The following is a 15,282-nucleotide window of genomic DNA, read 5'->3' on the forward strand; positions in this document are numbered from 1 at the left end:
TGACACACTTTAAATAATAAGGCCCTTTTGTCTATAAGAATCGATCTAAATGTAGTTTAATTTTGTTTTCTTGCAGTTGTCTGTATGTAGCAAAAGATTTACCATTATCTTAAAAACTTTTAAATCAGTTCTCAAAAAAGGAATGACACACGCATTACCTGCAAATCACACGAGGTAATTTTTTGGACATATTTCTGCGATAAGTCTATCGAACTCCGATATATCGCCGACAAAACACTATGAATCAAATCAGTCCAGACATTAAAGGCGTACATTGCTCATATACACCTGCAGTAAAGCTTAGCAATTCTCTGTCTGAACGAGTTCTCAATTGGTAGGAAAAAATATAATTAAGAAGGAATACTTTTCATAAATTTATTAGCATGTGAGCCTTATTTAGACGCACAAAATTAATAAGCAACATTTCATGAGCCACAGGTGGTCACCAGGGTTCCAGTCTAACAGCTTAACTTTTCATGTTAAACACCTTTGGTTGCTTATATGCATAATTAATTGTCTTTTGCTCTTAAAGATCACGTTTGTTATTAATTATTGATAATAAAAATGGCGGTAATCTTTGGGCTTCTACAGAAATATGTTTTATTTACATATCAGAATTCTTGTATATATTTATAGTTTTACAATTTATATAAAAGGAGACACATTTTCATATGTTATCTATTGCAAAGTAGTTCACCAAGCTGAAGAGAGGTGAGAATTCATATATTAATAACCGGAAAAGTTCTTAATTATAATTTTAAAGACTGTTAATTTTTATGTCAATTTTTTAAACATAAATTTATGATATAAATTGATTTTTAATGTAGAATATTAATCGGCTTAATGCTATGGGATATTTAGTGATTAATTTGTAATCCTCTTCTATAGGAATCACTTTATATTCAGCTTAATTTATTTTTTTTTATCTCCAGATGTTGTCGATAGTGGTTTCCCTTTTGTTCCTATCCTCAACTCTTTGTCAGCAGCAACCATGCGATCCTCGGGACCCAAACTGTGCCGATACGTTTCAGGTCACCGGTAACAGCTTTAGTGGGAGCATGGCCACTGACATGCCCTTCGCTGCTGGAGGTGGCAGTGGTTTTTCTAATGCTCCGAACACATTTGATACAGTAGCTGTCGTTGGATTCGACAGTGGAATGCCTTCAGGATTCGACACTGGTCGCGGAGTTGCGCAGATCCAAGGCCTCGACGTTGTCGGTCAACCTTTCGATGTTCAGACAGATTTTGGAACCGTCCAGAGGGGTGTTGGTATCATTGAAACCAGGGCTTTTGATAATGACGAGAGCCAAACTATTATTGTTGACCCTAACTTCCAACCTAGAAGACCCATGGATCAGATGAAGAAAAATATCCAAAACTACCAGCCAAAAATGGACAGGAAAATGGACGTCTTTCCTGGACAAATTGATAAAAAGGTAGACATGTATCCTGGTAAGTTTGACAAGAAAATGGATGTCTTCCCTGATAAATCATACAATAAGATTCAAGAGAAGTACCCAGTGGACAAATATCCAGTTGATAAATATCCGATGGATAAGTATCCAGTAGATAAATATCCGGTCGACAAGTATCCAGTTGATAAATATCCGATGGATAAGTATCCAGTAGATAAATATCCGGTCGACAAGTATCCAGTTGATAAATATCCGGTCGACAAGTATCCAGTTGATAAATATCCAGTGGACAAGTATCCAGTAGATAAATATCCAGTGGACAAGTATCCAGTAGATAAATATCCAGTGGACAAGTATCCAGTAGATAAATATCCAGTGGATAAGTATCCAGCAGACAAGTTTCCAGTGGATAAATACCCGGTAGACAAATATCCAGTGGATAAGTATCCTGTTGATAAGTACCAACCAAAATACGACAACACCTTGGACAAATATCCAGGGAAAATCGAAAAGTATCAAAAGTATGAAAAAGTCCCAGATATTTACCCGGCTAAGTTTGAGAAGGGTATAGATACTTACCCAGCCAAAATTGACAAGAAGATGGACCAGTATCCGGCTAAGTATGACAAAGTCTACGATCCTTATCCAACAAAGGCTTACGAAAAGGTGGATGTGTACCCAAACAGGTATGATAAGAACGAAAATTATCCGATCGTCGACAAAGTCATGAATATCTTACCTGCTAAATTTGACAAAATGGCCGACAATTATAAATCCATGGACACCTATCAGCCTAAGTACGACCAGGTTATGCCAAGTAAATACCAGAAAGGCTCCTACGACAAAAAGTACCCCTCCAAAAAGTCATACGACAATGGCAAGTACAGGAGACGTTACCAGAAAAAGTACGACTACAGTTCCAAGTACCCCAGAAAGTACGACTATCCGGAACCCACCCGCCGTCCGGTATACAGGAGGCCTGTCGTCACCGATCCCCCCGTAAACCAAGACGAGTATTACGCTAACCAACCCTCCATCACCAGGCGCAGGAACACCCGGCGACAACGCCCACGCCGCCCCTCCCGCAGGAGGTCTGGGTATTAAACTCACCTGACTCTATCAACTGGATGCCTCTTACTCCATTTTTGGTGAGTTGTGCTCCGGTTTTGGGTCAATTTTGGTAACTTTGAAGATTAAATAAAAGAGTCCTTTAAAGTACTATATATTTACTAATGGTATTTGATCTTTACTTTTTGATTGACATATATATCTCTATTTATAGATTGACTAGCGCTAACAGCTTCCTGTCCTGGCGTTGAGATGGTCCACTGATCACGACTTTTCCTTTGTGTGATTTTTGTTTAGAAATAAATGACATGACTCTGAATTTTCTTTGTCATCATCTATATAACGAGGTATCTGTCAAAGAAAAGAAGACATGGCAAAACTCTGTAGTTATAATGTTGTAAACTGACATGTTCGTACATATTAAATAATCGAAATAATGCATTTTTAGAAAATTCAATTTAAGTTTGACTTGATTAACATTAGAAACATAGGAAACCCCAAAATAATCGTTCCACACAAAAAATGCCTCATCATATATTATATAAGAGACATAATGTATTGTAGGGTATTTTTGTGTGGAACGATTATTTTGGGGTTTTCACGATTTATTTCCTATGGTACACATGATGAATAAGTGCAATAAATATAATTTGTGAAAAAATGTCCAACAAGCCCCGGGGTTGAATTTCGGGGGGGGGGGGGGGGTCCTGTTCACAAGTACCTGTGTTCTTCCTCAAAATAAAAAATAAAATAAAATAAAACAAATGGTACAAAAGGTACCTTAATATAGTATACAAATATTTACATCAAGATGGAGAAGCAGAGATATTTGCACTGATGAGAATAGAAAATATCATAAGTTTTGGTGATAAATGTACATAGTTTTCTTAAGAATGCAAGATCATGCAGTATATTTGTCATCAAATTGCAGAATTTTATAATATTTAGATGTACATAATATTTCTGTAGCTAAACATTTTACCGAATACTACAAATTACAATAACATTGTATTCCAGTAAGTAATGAAATTCATCTCCAATTTGATTATTAATTCACAAATAAAACATCCAAGAATGGGTATAACATGATCAAAGTAATTATAAGAATCAATAGTTGGCTCAATCTATGAGTTCATTGATCTAGTTACCTACGGCCATTTTTTTTTTCTTGCTATGATTATACACAACTTTCATGCTAAATTATTAATTTACAATGTGTTGACACTGTGTCAGAGATAAAAACAAAAGTGGTTTGACGTTTTATAATCATTATTATATTGATCTATATAATTTTTCTGTTGAGACATAATCAAACAGCAGAGTCATATGATAACTTTAATTTGTATTCAACGGATTGCAATATGTAAAATATATATATATAATATGGTAATTTATTGTAAATTTTGTATCTATTGCACGGTAAATTGAAAATTTTACAATATGGAGGAAGCGTTTTCCTATCTCTGATTATTTTCTTCGTATTTAGAATAGTTTTAAGATAAAGAGCGAATAATATCTGCAAATGAAAATTCTAATAAAAATCCACCAGAAAGTTTCTTAAATATATAACCTATTTTAGATATTTTATGTCACATAATTTTACATAACACTCGGCAAACGTAATACCTATACCTGTACAGAATTCTTTTTTTTTTTCTTTATCTAACCGAATTGCTATTTTATTGGCCTTTTAAATAATAAATGAACATGAAAATTTGAATATGCATAAAAATAAAATATTCATGACTAAAAAAACTCTCAAGAATATATATCTTTGGACTGTATAAGCTTTTAATTGATATACATTTATCAGATTTCTCCTTAGGTCATTTGTTCGTAAGAAGCTCTGTAATATACATGTACAAATTAAAATACAATATTAATTAAAATCGACCCATAAATATATAACATACCTGCCTATATTTTACATCAATATTGATAAGGAACATTATTCAAACACGTGTTCAATGCAGAAAAAAAACTTATTTCCTTTACTCTATTTTACGACAATATTAACATCCAAACACGATGTAACTCTTTGTCGGCGAGTCAATTCATCATTGTTTATTATTTATATGAGTATAGTTTATGATAATTACTTCAGAAATAGAATTATGCAGATTTTTTTACTAGGAGGTCAACAGTAGGAAAATGGGCGTTTTATGGAAGCCCATGTAAGTGTTTACTCGGACTTGTCATCAATCAGTTTGCCTCGTTAACAGATGAGCGAAGTGCATCTTGCTGTTAGTAGTTGTTAAAGGTATAAAACCTTTATAGAGACTTTCTTTCATAAATCGGCTGACTTCTGCCTAGTTCACTGCCAAGGTAAGTTTATTTGTTAATTCGTTTTCATTTTTAAAAGTTTTCTTTAATATAGCGACGAACAAAATTTACACATGTATTTAATTTTTTTTTTTTTTTTTTTTTTTTTTTTGGTTGCTTTTAAAACAAAACAAAAAAAAAGAGAGAATAATTTATAATAATTTAGGACCCCTTTCATTCCCTTTATTAAAGGAATATAATCTGAAATATAAATATCATATAATAATACTATCTTAATTTTATTATTCAAATCTTTATTTAATTTCTTCAGATACTGCAATTGTAAAATTCAATTTTGATGAATTGATTACTTAATTACACAGATGCTAAGAGTCATCATAGCTCTGTTTTTCCTGGCTCTATCCTACGGCCAGAGACTCGGCAGATTAGGTGGCAATGATTTCTTCGGTGGAGACTTCAATTCCGGTGGACGAGAATTCCATACAGATTTCAACAACGGTTTTGACTTCGGAAACCAGATCGGAGATGTGGGCGGTTTTCAAGCTGATTTCATTGGAGCTCCGGCATTAGGATCAGGTCTTTCCGCAAACAGTCTCGGAATTGATAACTCAGAGTTAGGAATTTCCACATTTGATGGAATTCACTCCGACAGATTTGGAAGTTTGGGTGCGCAAGGCAGCGGGTTTTCCCCCTCGTCATTTTCGTCCTGGGATAATGGCGGATTTGATTCAGGTTTTGGTCAGCAAGATTTCCTTGGCGGATCTCAGTGGGGCGGCGGAGGTAACCGACGCTCGAGCTTCACTTCCGGTCCCGGTGGTTTTAATCAACGATCCTCCCGTCCGTCATCTCAACGAAGGCGAAGAAGACCACGTTATTAGACAATCGGTGTACTACGTCTAGATTACAAATACCTTCAGCCATTTTCATCAGTTTGTCAATTATACAAAATAAATTTTTTGAAAAACTTCGAGTGGATTTTTGTATAGGTTACCTGTAAACGTGTACATATCATAAATGGATCATAAATATATTTCCATGATAACCTTCAATTAACTAAAAAAAAATCAGCAATCAATAATAGTTTTTATTGTTGATATTTTATTTATTCACAAAACTAGATATCTTTTTAGAACGCAATTACAAATTAACAATCAATAAAAATGCGTTATGGTTTTATTATTTGACAAATTTATGCGATGGTTACTAATAATTTCTGTATGCGCTGATTTCTTAAAATTATTACTTTATACTTTTCTCACTAGACCTGCATGTACATTGTAACTATCTTAAACTGGCAGCTTTAAAACCCATGACCCCCCCCCCCCCAAATGAAAATAGATTAATATGTAATGCTGAATCAATTTGCTTAGAATGGAGTTCGGTCTTACATTAATTTGTCAAAATTTTATTGATGCGGAAAAACGTACATAAAAGCAACAATATCATAATGTTATTCATTAGCAGCGTCCCTTGCAGTAAATTTAGTTGAAAAAGATTGGTCCAAAAAAAAAATCCACATTGCACTGAATTGCAATTGTATGACATTACGTAAAATAATGCATGTCTTTTTATGAAAATATGTTACAGTTTTATGATTAACACCAATTTATCCCAACTTTAATTTAAATTCTTGAAAGTATGTTTAATACATATTCCTTAGATTCATACACACATACGCTAGGCTTGGACCTCAATATAATAAGTCCAAAGTTTCACCAAAAAGCTACTCTTTGTAAAGTAAAAATGTATTTGTTACTGAGTTCTATATTTTATTTTATTTTATTTCGTTTATTTTTTCCTGTGTTTTTATTTTGTAAGTGGTTTGTGCTTCCTAATTGCCCAACTCAATTTCTTCAGTCCTTAATGTTGTAGCCGTTCTGGAGTAGAATTTCCTCCATAGCCAGCTTTCCCCCCGGAATCTGTACTATAAAGTAGGATTTCCCCCCGAGGGGAAATCTCACACGAGCCATCTTTCTCAGAGTAGGATTTCCCGCTCTTTTATTAATGCTTAAATCATATCGACAATATCGTGGCAAAAAGTTTATATGAAAGACATCCTTTTTACAAAGAAAGTATGAAAATTCTAAAATTTATGTTATTGATTGGTTCTACTAGACATTTTGTGAGTATTTGAATCGAGTAGTTCTTCAAAGGGAAAAAAGCCAAAACCATAGACACACCCAGCTATGTAATACTCTTTAAAATTTTGCAAAATTTCAAATTTTTAGTTTTAGGCAATATTTAAACACCAGAAGTTTGTAAGACAATAATAATTTATTGGAGAAAAAAATCCATTTAAAATAAAAATACCTTTTTGTTTCTATGGATACAGTTAAAATTTGTCGAACCGATTGCATTGTACCGAATTTTTTTTCTAGAAACCAGTTTGACCAAATGAAAAGAGTAACTTAAGATTTTTATGCTTAAAAAAATTGGTTGCATGGTTACTGAGAAAAATGAGATTTAAAATTTAATTTCTATACTTAGTATGTTTCAATGGAACTGGATGTCATTTTGAAGAAGGAACACTTGAAACAATATGTCGCCCGCTTCTCCCTCGTACAGCCATATTTTATAGAGGAAAATTGGCTCTGGGGGAAATTGCGCTCTATAATTATTACACAGTGTATGATTTCCCCCGGGAAATTGAATTTTGATGTGGAATTTCCGTATGGAAATCCTACTCTAGAATCATATTTCCGTGGGGGAAATCCTACTCTAGATCCTATTTTCCGGGGAAAAAGATTTTAGAGGAGAAAGCCTATTCTACAAGACCTGTTACCGGTAGTTCCGCTTCGTAGACATGTTTTATTGTGTAAAATTTGATAAATCAACAAATTCCTTAAAATTATGAAACTGCTGCATATATTCCAGTACGTACATGTATAACTGACACATGCGCTTCCCGTCGGTCGTCTTAAGCTTGACCAGTTCTGTATTTATTATACCAAATCAGATAGTAAATTAAAATTTACATCATATTACAGGTCTCTGCTTATACATAAAGTTGTTTAAGGTACCCCATCCCTCTGTTCACTGAGATACATTTTTGTTTTATTGTTAATGATTTACCGACAAAATCTATTCTATAATTAAATTGCAAACGATTTCAGCATACTTTGCATCCATGGCAAAAGTTTTAACTAAATCCAAGTTAGAGTTATCCCTCTTATAAAGGGATCAATGAAAATAGTATAAAATTGATCAGCTTTAGCATAATATTTAGCAGCCTCAAAAAAATACCCCTTACACTCTATTGACTGATAATCATGCTACAATCTTGTTTCTTCAATGTATGTAATATATTTAAACAACAAGAGGCCCATGGGCCACAACGCTCACCTAAGTAACTTTGGCCTTGCTGTTCTTCACCAGATTTTCCCCTTGTAATACCTATTGTTGCCCCGCCCTACCCCCGGGGGTCATGATTTGAACAATTTAGAATCTACACTACTCCAGGATCCTTCATGTAAGTTTCAGCTTTTCTCGCCCAGTAGTTCTTGAGAAGAAGATTTGGATTCCCTATTGTGGCCCCACCCTACCCCAGCGGGTCATGATTTGAACAATTTAGAATCTAAACTATTCCAGGATGCTTCCACATATATAAAAATTTCAGCTTTTCTGGCCCAGTGGTTTTTAAAAAGAAGATTTTTCCTATATATTTTAATGTGAAAAATTGATTCCCCATTGTGGCACCGCCCTACCCCCCGAGGCCATGATTTGAACAATTTAGAATCTATACTACCCCAGAATGCTTCCAGCTTTTCTGGTCCAGTGGTTCTCGAGGAGAAGATTTTTAAAGATTTTTCCTATATATTTCAATGTAAAAATTGGATTCCCTATCGTGGCCCCGCCCTACCCCCGGGAGTCATGATTTGAACAATTTAGAATCTATACTGCCTCAGGATGCTTTCACATAAGTTTCAGCTTTTCTGGCCCAGTGGTTCTTGAGAAGAAGATTTTTTTTAATAACCCCACCCTATTTTTGTCTTGTCTTGATTATCTCCTCTTGTAATGGGGCTTGACCCTTCGTTTTAACAATTTAAACTCCCCTTTACCCAAGGATGTTTTGCACCAGGTTTGGTTAAAATTGACCAAGCGGTTCTTGAGAAGAAGTTGAAAATATGACAAGTTTATAGACGGACAATTGGTGATCAGCTCAGGTGAGTTAAAAACAGGCGCGGATCCAGGATTTTTTGGTAGTGGTGGTATTGGTGGTTCCACTTTCTGGGGGAGGGGAGGGAGTTCAAAGTCAATTTTTATTTGCTTCAGTATTATATAAATATAATAACTCTGCAAATTTCGGGGGTTCGGGGTTGGGAGTCCGGACCCCTAACCAACCAACCCCCTTTAGATCTGCGCATGAAGAGAATCGTGATAGATAACGTGTTATGGTCATTCTGCCCTATCTACTAGCTGGACAATGGTCAATCAAAGTATCACTTAATCTTTATCATGTAATGTTCAAGAATACTTCTGTAGTTGCCCGGTCCTTAAACTTTGACATTATTAAATAATGATTATGTGTATATTCTTCTAATCAAATCAATTATTTAAATCTAATTCAAGTTAACTACAATCTTTATCGACATTACGTATTTACGCTGTTTAAATCGTAAAAAGATAAATTAAAAATATTGAATAATAATAAAATTAATACATTGTATTTCAATATTCCAAGTCCATGCATTTCTGTAATATATCTATAACTACATGTATTCAGAAAGTTGGTTGCATAATTTTTGAAGTAAGAATTCATTACACATGTAGATGTATATTGATACCACAGTACAAAAAAAATCAAAATGACGATGCCGTAATTATACACTGTGTTTTGGTAAAAACTGTACGTGTACATGCAGTTTAACCGCAGAATACCACGTCGTATTCGGACTGTCTTCCTCCGGCGCCCCTACAGGTGAATGTGCTCTTATTGTCATCATAGGCGTAGCTGTAGGCTTGAGGACAGGCTCTCTTAAAGATTTCAGCATAATGGAAATTTGGACACGTTTGCGGCGTGTTGTGAGCGCCGCTGCAGCAGTACTCTGGTCTTCCGAATGCGAGACAGGCGCTCTTGCAGGCCACAACTCCGCCAGTACCGTAAATCCTCATACCGCTGGGACAAACAGCATTAACATCCGAATAGCAACCAGCAGAACGGCAATAATATGATCCTGATCCCCCCTCTGTAGTTCCAGCTTTTGGGCGCATGCTCAAAGGAATATTGAAACCGTCAACCAAACTGATGTCGTAAAAGTCTTGGTTTCCGGCACCGTCAAACGTGATTTCGGCGAGAGTAACAGGAGGGATTCCACCAGCTCCACTACAATGAAGTCGTCCTCCACCACAATCTCCAGTCTCACAGTGAGATCCGCCACATCCTGTTCGTCCCCACATCCTTCCGGACCAGTGAGGTGGGAGATAAACACTGTGACTTTGTCCATGGGAAAGCTTAAATCCCCCTGTAGACAATAAATTGATCAGGTTTACTCATCAAGACTCCCGGATAATCCACATTATACAACTCGCATAGGCGTTGGAAGCAAATTGAAAGGGGAGGGGGGTAATTGGAAGTGGGGGGCTAAACCAAAAAATAAGTTTGGGGACTAAGCCCCAATTTTCAATGCCTATATTGTGTCTATCTTTACAAAAAAAATTGGGGGGCTAACCCCCACCCTCCACCCCCACCCCACCCCCGATTCCGACGCCTATGACTCGAATATTTCTCACCTTGATCTGGAATGGTGCTGCCTAGAATTCCTACCCAGACTTCTTTGTAGCAGTTGTTCCGGTAGTGAATTCTATGTCCGCTAGATAGAGCAATCACAGCTAGAATTATCAGGGCCTTCATGGTTGTCTGAAAAAAATGATATACTGGTATTCAAATGTATGTATACCCTCAGTATGAATGGATAAAAATTATGGATTTTCATTCATATGTATAATTTTTGACAACAAGGACAAATACTCAAAATAAATGATTAATGTAAGCTTGTATATTTAATTGGAATGCAAAACGCTTAACCAGGTAAATTGGACACTCTTACATTGTATCTATTTAAAAAAAATGTTATTCGCTAATTTTTCTCATATCATATCAATACAATTTTTGAAGAATTGTAACATATTCTGAAATGTCTAAATTCTTAGAAATAAAGTAAAGTTTCTAAACTCACCTTCTTCGAAAATAACTCTTAGATTTTGTTCGGTTCACCGTGTGTCCAACTTTTATATCACTGGTGTCCATCGGTCAAGGACGCTAAATTATAGAACTATAATTTTGCTCTACATTTTCAAACACAAGATCAAGGGTTTTATAATGAATGACAAATTTGTTCAGGGGATAAGAAAAAATTTAAAAATAATTTTAAGGATTCATTCTGATAATATGTTGACCGTTGGGGCGAGCGCGATAAGTTGTGCATTACTGGATATTATGGAATCAGGATATGGCCATGTAGCTTACTATCGCACCATCGAGGTTTGGGTCCGTCAATGTTGCCATGACGCGATAATGCAATGACGATGAAGCGAAGGTGCGATGACGATGAAGCAATGGTGTGATAGCGATGACACCATGGTGCGATGACATTGGCATAATGGCACGATGACGATGAAGCGATATTCACTATCGCTCCATCGTGCTATCGCACCATCTTCACCGCATTGTTGCACCATCAAATCATCGTCATCGCACTGTCGCATCATCGTTATCGTGCCATCGCTTCATCATCATCGCGCCAACGCATTATGGTGCCATCGACCCTTTAGTCGATGCTCGGTGGTGCGTTATGAACTACATGTATATGACCCTATACGGACTCTCTAGAATATACCTTTTCACTTTTAACTTAGATCCGCCTCTTCAAATCGTACGATCAAGACATTTGGAACGTCTAAATGATGTCGTATTTTAGTTGCATTACCATACCAGAGACTGAAAAGTGCAAATTTTAGAAGAACTTTTAATCGTCTTTTTTTTTTTATCTGCAATATCCATTAAATAAATGTTAAATCAATGCGAGTTTATTATTTTGTGAAATTTTGTTGTTACCGTAAGAACGTAGTCAGCAGGGAGATGAATTCTGTTTGCATTTTGGGTCTCGAGGTACTGTGGTGAAAATTATTTTGATCAATCTGCGAAGTCCGAATTTTCTCTTCGCCCAAGCGTTGCTTTAAGAGCTCGCAGTGTCGAACAGCGCGTACCGTCGCACGCTGAACTTGCTTTTAGTTATGATTTACATTTTAATTATGCCGATATGCGATTGGTCGCGTTGATCTACGAACTACTAGCTGTAACAAATCAACAGGTTCGATATCTGTGTTTTTACTATCCTTTTTGGGGGGGGGGGGGGGGGGGATTCCAGTCATATTTCAACATCAATAAAATTAGGTTGGCTATGTTTAAGATCGAGTTTAAGTCTACGAGTTTTTTTTTTCTCGGAATCAACAACACAGAATCATAAATTTTCATTGACAAAGTTTGGAAGTTTGGATTTCCAACAACTGAGTTTTCTCCATTTCCTCCATCTTGGTCTTGTATAGCCTACTGGCGACTTTGTTACCAGTGTTGGCAACTATGTTCCAGGGGCGGATCAAAGAGGAACAGTGTTGGTAGCATTTGTGGGGTTTTACTTAAATGCGAGCGACCGCAAAAAACTCTAACAGGAAATAAGACCTGATCTCCTTTATTAATGAAAAAAATAAAGGAAAAACGAATAGAAATTTATTAATCAAGAAAGAACTCCTAATATAATGTTTGAAAGCCATGATTTAAAATAATGTTTTCATAAGCTGACCAAAACGATCCTAAGATAACATAATTATGACGCGATTAAGCATCCTATTTCGGTACAAAGTTCACTAACATCACATAATTTAACCACAGAATACTACGTCGTATTCGGACTGTCTTCCTCCTGCGCCCCTACAGGTGAATGTGCTCTTATGGTCATCATAGGCATAACTGTAGGCCTGAGGACATGCTGACTTAAATGTTTGGGCATAGGGGAAATTTGGACACCTCTCCGGCGTGTTGTGAGTGCCACTGCAGCAGTACTCTGGTCTTCCGAATGCGAGACAAGCGCTCTTGCAAGCCACAACTCCGCCTGTGCCATAAAGCCTCATACCACTTGGACAAATATTGTTGACATCTGTGTAGCAACCAGCAGAACGGCAATAATATGATCCTGATCCCCCTTCTGTTGTTCCGGCTCTTGGGCGCATGCTCAGAGGTAGATTGAAACCGTCAACCAAACTGATGTCGTAAAAGTCTTGGTTTCCGGAACCGTCAAACGTGATTTCAGCGAGAGTTACAGGGGGAACTCCACCAGCTCCACTACAGTGAAGTCGTCCTCCACCACAGTCTCCAGTCTCACAGCGAGATCCGCCACAACCTGTTCGTCCCCACATCCTTCCGGACCAGTGAGGCGGGAAGTAGGCACTGTGACTTTGTCCATGGGAAAGCTTAAAGCCACCTAGACAAAATTTAATTGCATAGAGTTACTCAACATCATTGAAGTCAAGATGTGTCTGAATCTTGAATTAAACAACTTAGTCAAAAATTTCTCACATTGAATTGATCCGTCAAGTAGATATGATTCTCACCTTGATCGGGTATGGTATTTCCAAGAATTCCTACCCACACTTCCTTGTTACAGTTGTTACGGAAGTGAATTCTGTGTCCGCTACAGAATGCGAACAAGGTTATTACAAGCAGAGTCTTCATGTTTATCTGAAAAAGACAAATTTTATTATACCCATACCTATAAAAAGTTTCGGTATTTTCTCGTTATCCTTGTCCGTTGGTCAGTTTGTCTTCTAGTCTTTCATTCAGAGAAATAGCCAAAAATCTTTTTTAAATGATTGAATATGTCCTTTAGATGTTCAGTGAGGTTTTGAAATTTTGATTTTGGTGAAAAGGATCCCAATGCGCTGAGATTTGATTCCAAATTAAGCTTGTCAATGGAATACCGCTTATATTCAACGTGATTGTATTTTTTAAGTGATTGGCCATGTTTATTTATTTGGCCAAGGGGCCCAAACGGGTGTTGTTCCGCACTCAAAATTTGAGAAACTTTGGTGAAACAATGTTTTTAATCATTAGGGATAAAATAAGAATTTAAAATGATTTTTCTATCAGATATGTTTTTAAAGTGATTTTTATTGATTAGAAAATAGTGGGAGATAACTCTTCAAGGACAGGTCAAGGTCATAAATTAGGATACATTCTATTCTTATATACTGATAGTAATAATTGTATCTAAATGTACTAAGTATTAAACCCATTCACATCTGTCATAGAATCTGAGGCTATTAAGGATGGAATACCTTAAGATGATACTTTGCTCGGGACATGTTGTTTGAAGTGTAGCATTTAAATTACGATGTTTTTAAATAACGATCGATTTCACAATGATCAAACTTTCATGGATTCTGCTCTGAGGATGCAAATCAGTTTTGATGCTTGATGCTGCGTGTTGCCTATATTTTTGAGATCAGTAACGAGTTTAAAGATTCTAAAAGAAACCCCTTCTAAAGGGATTACAAGCATAAGAATGACACAACTTCCACAAATTCTGCCTTTGGGAATATAAATGACCAATTTTGTTTCGAATTCCGCATGAGACCATCATTGTATTGTATTGCATCTTTAGTATCAGATTCAAGTTTTTTGAGCACATGTTCTTAAATTCTAGTTTCTGTACTCAAGTAATGACATCTCTGATTAAAAATCCACACTTGGATATGTAAAACATATGGAATCTTTCATTGATCAACTTGGTCTTAAAAAGATTTTTTTTTTTAAAGTGGAGGGGGCATTCAAGGCATCCTAGAGTCAAACAGCTCCATACAGGTATCAAAGTTGCCATTCTTTCGATTTAAAAAGATGACACTTTAATTTCAAAACAATCCGTTGAAAATATTTTCTCTGCTTTTATTTTAATTACAAGTTCCATGTGATCAGCGTTTTGATTAAGTGAATGACTATGTGGAATCAATGCATACGGAAAAATTATACAATATTTTTAAGAGGTTTAATATATTTATCATATCGTTATAACAATGGACTTACCTTGTTCAAAAGCTGTGTTATCTGTTCACTTTTCATGCAGTGTCGCGAGACTTTTATATTGGTTTTGTCTGTCAAGGACGTCGGGGCGTTTCAGGACAGTGTTGAAGTCTTCAGTGCTTAGATATCTTGAAAATCTCTCAAGTTAATAAATGGGTCGCCTCTCATTTTATGAACTATTTGATAATGTTTTAAAGATTTTTTTTGATAAAAACTGTGAAGCATTGATCATAATTTAATGAATTTAGCTCTATTCATGATATACAGGTACAATTATATACACATGTAGACAATACATGTAATTTTTAATCTCACTAGTCCATCGGGCAAGAAAAAGTTTATTTTCCTTAGCGTTATTTCGGATTATTCGAATCTAGTGGTCAGTATATCAGGGTCAGCTATATATAATTAAAAAAGAATGAGAAATTTAAACTTTTAATTTAT

At 35.9% G+C, this 15,282-nt stretch overlaps 4 protein-coding genes across 4 annotated transcripts; 2 read left to right on the top strand and 2 right to left on the bottom strand.

Moving 5' to 3' along the window:
- The first annotated feature begins 932 nt into the window (after positions 1-932).
- Positions 933-2,802, top strand: LOC133201305 (uncharacterized). Its single transcript, XM_061337104.1, has 2 exons — positions 933-2,563; positions 2,698-2,802. The coding sequence occupies exon 1, from the start codon at positions 933-935 to the stop codon at positions 2,517-2,519; it is 1,587 nt and encodes a 528-aa protein (XP_061193088.1). The 3' UTR covers positions 2,520-2,563; positions 2,698-2,802.
- Positions 2,803-5,128: 2,326 nt separating this feature from the next.
- On the top strand, positions 5,129-5,647 carry LOC133178118 (ATP-dependent RNA helicase A-like). Its single transcript, XM_061312876.1, has one exon. It carries the CDS (start codon positions 5,129-5,131, stop codon positions 5,642-5,644), a length of 516 nt encoding a protein of 171 aa, XP_061168860.1. The 3' UTR covers positions 5,645-5,647.
- A 3,982-nt stretch (positions 5,648-9,629) lies between these two features.
- Positions 9,630-10,629, bottom strand: LOC133201322 (uncharacterized). The gene is made up of 2 exons (XM_061337125.1): positions 10,497-10,629; positions 9,630-10,228 (listed from the first exon to the last, which is right to left on the bottom strand). Exons 1-2 carry the CDS (start codon positions 10,615-10,617, stop codon positions 9,630-9,632), a joined length of 720 nt encoding a protein of 239 aa, XP_061193109.1. The 5' UTR covers positions 10,618-10,629.
- Positions 10,630-12,477: 1,848 nt separating this feature from the next.
- LOC133201316 (uncharacterized) lies at positions 12,478-14,917 on the bottom strand. Its single transcript, XM_061337114.1, has 3 exons — positions 14,842-14,917; positions 13,374-13,500; positions 12,478-13,243 (listed from the first exon to the last, which is right to left on the bottom strand). Exons 1-3 carry the CDS (start codon positions 14,875-14,877, stop codon positions 12,645-12,647), a joined length of 762 nt encoding a protein of 253 aa, XP_061193098.1. The 5' UTR covers positions 14,878-14,917; the 3' UTR covers positions 12,478-12,644.
- Between the last annotated feature and the right edge of the window lie 365 nt (positions 14,918-15,282).

Source organism: Saccostrea echinata, unplaced genomic scaffold (genome assembly GCF_033153115.1).
Source record: "Saccostrea echinata isolate AGI-Se365-2 ecotype Australia unplaced genomic scaffold, CSIRO_AGI_Sech_v1 ptg000002l, whole genome shotgun sequence".
NCBI lineage: Eukaryota > Metazoa > Mollusca > Bivalvia > Ostreida > Ostreidae > Saccostrea > Saccostrea echinata.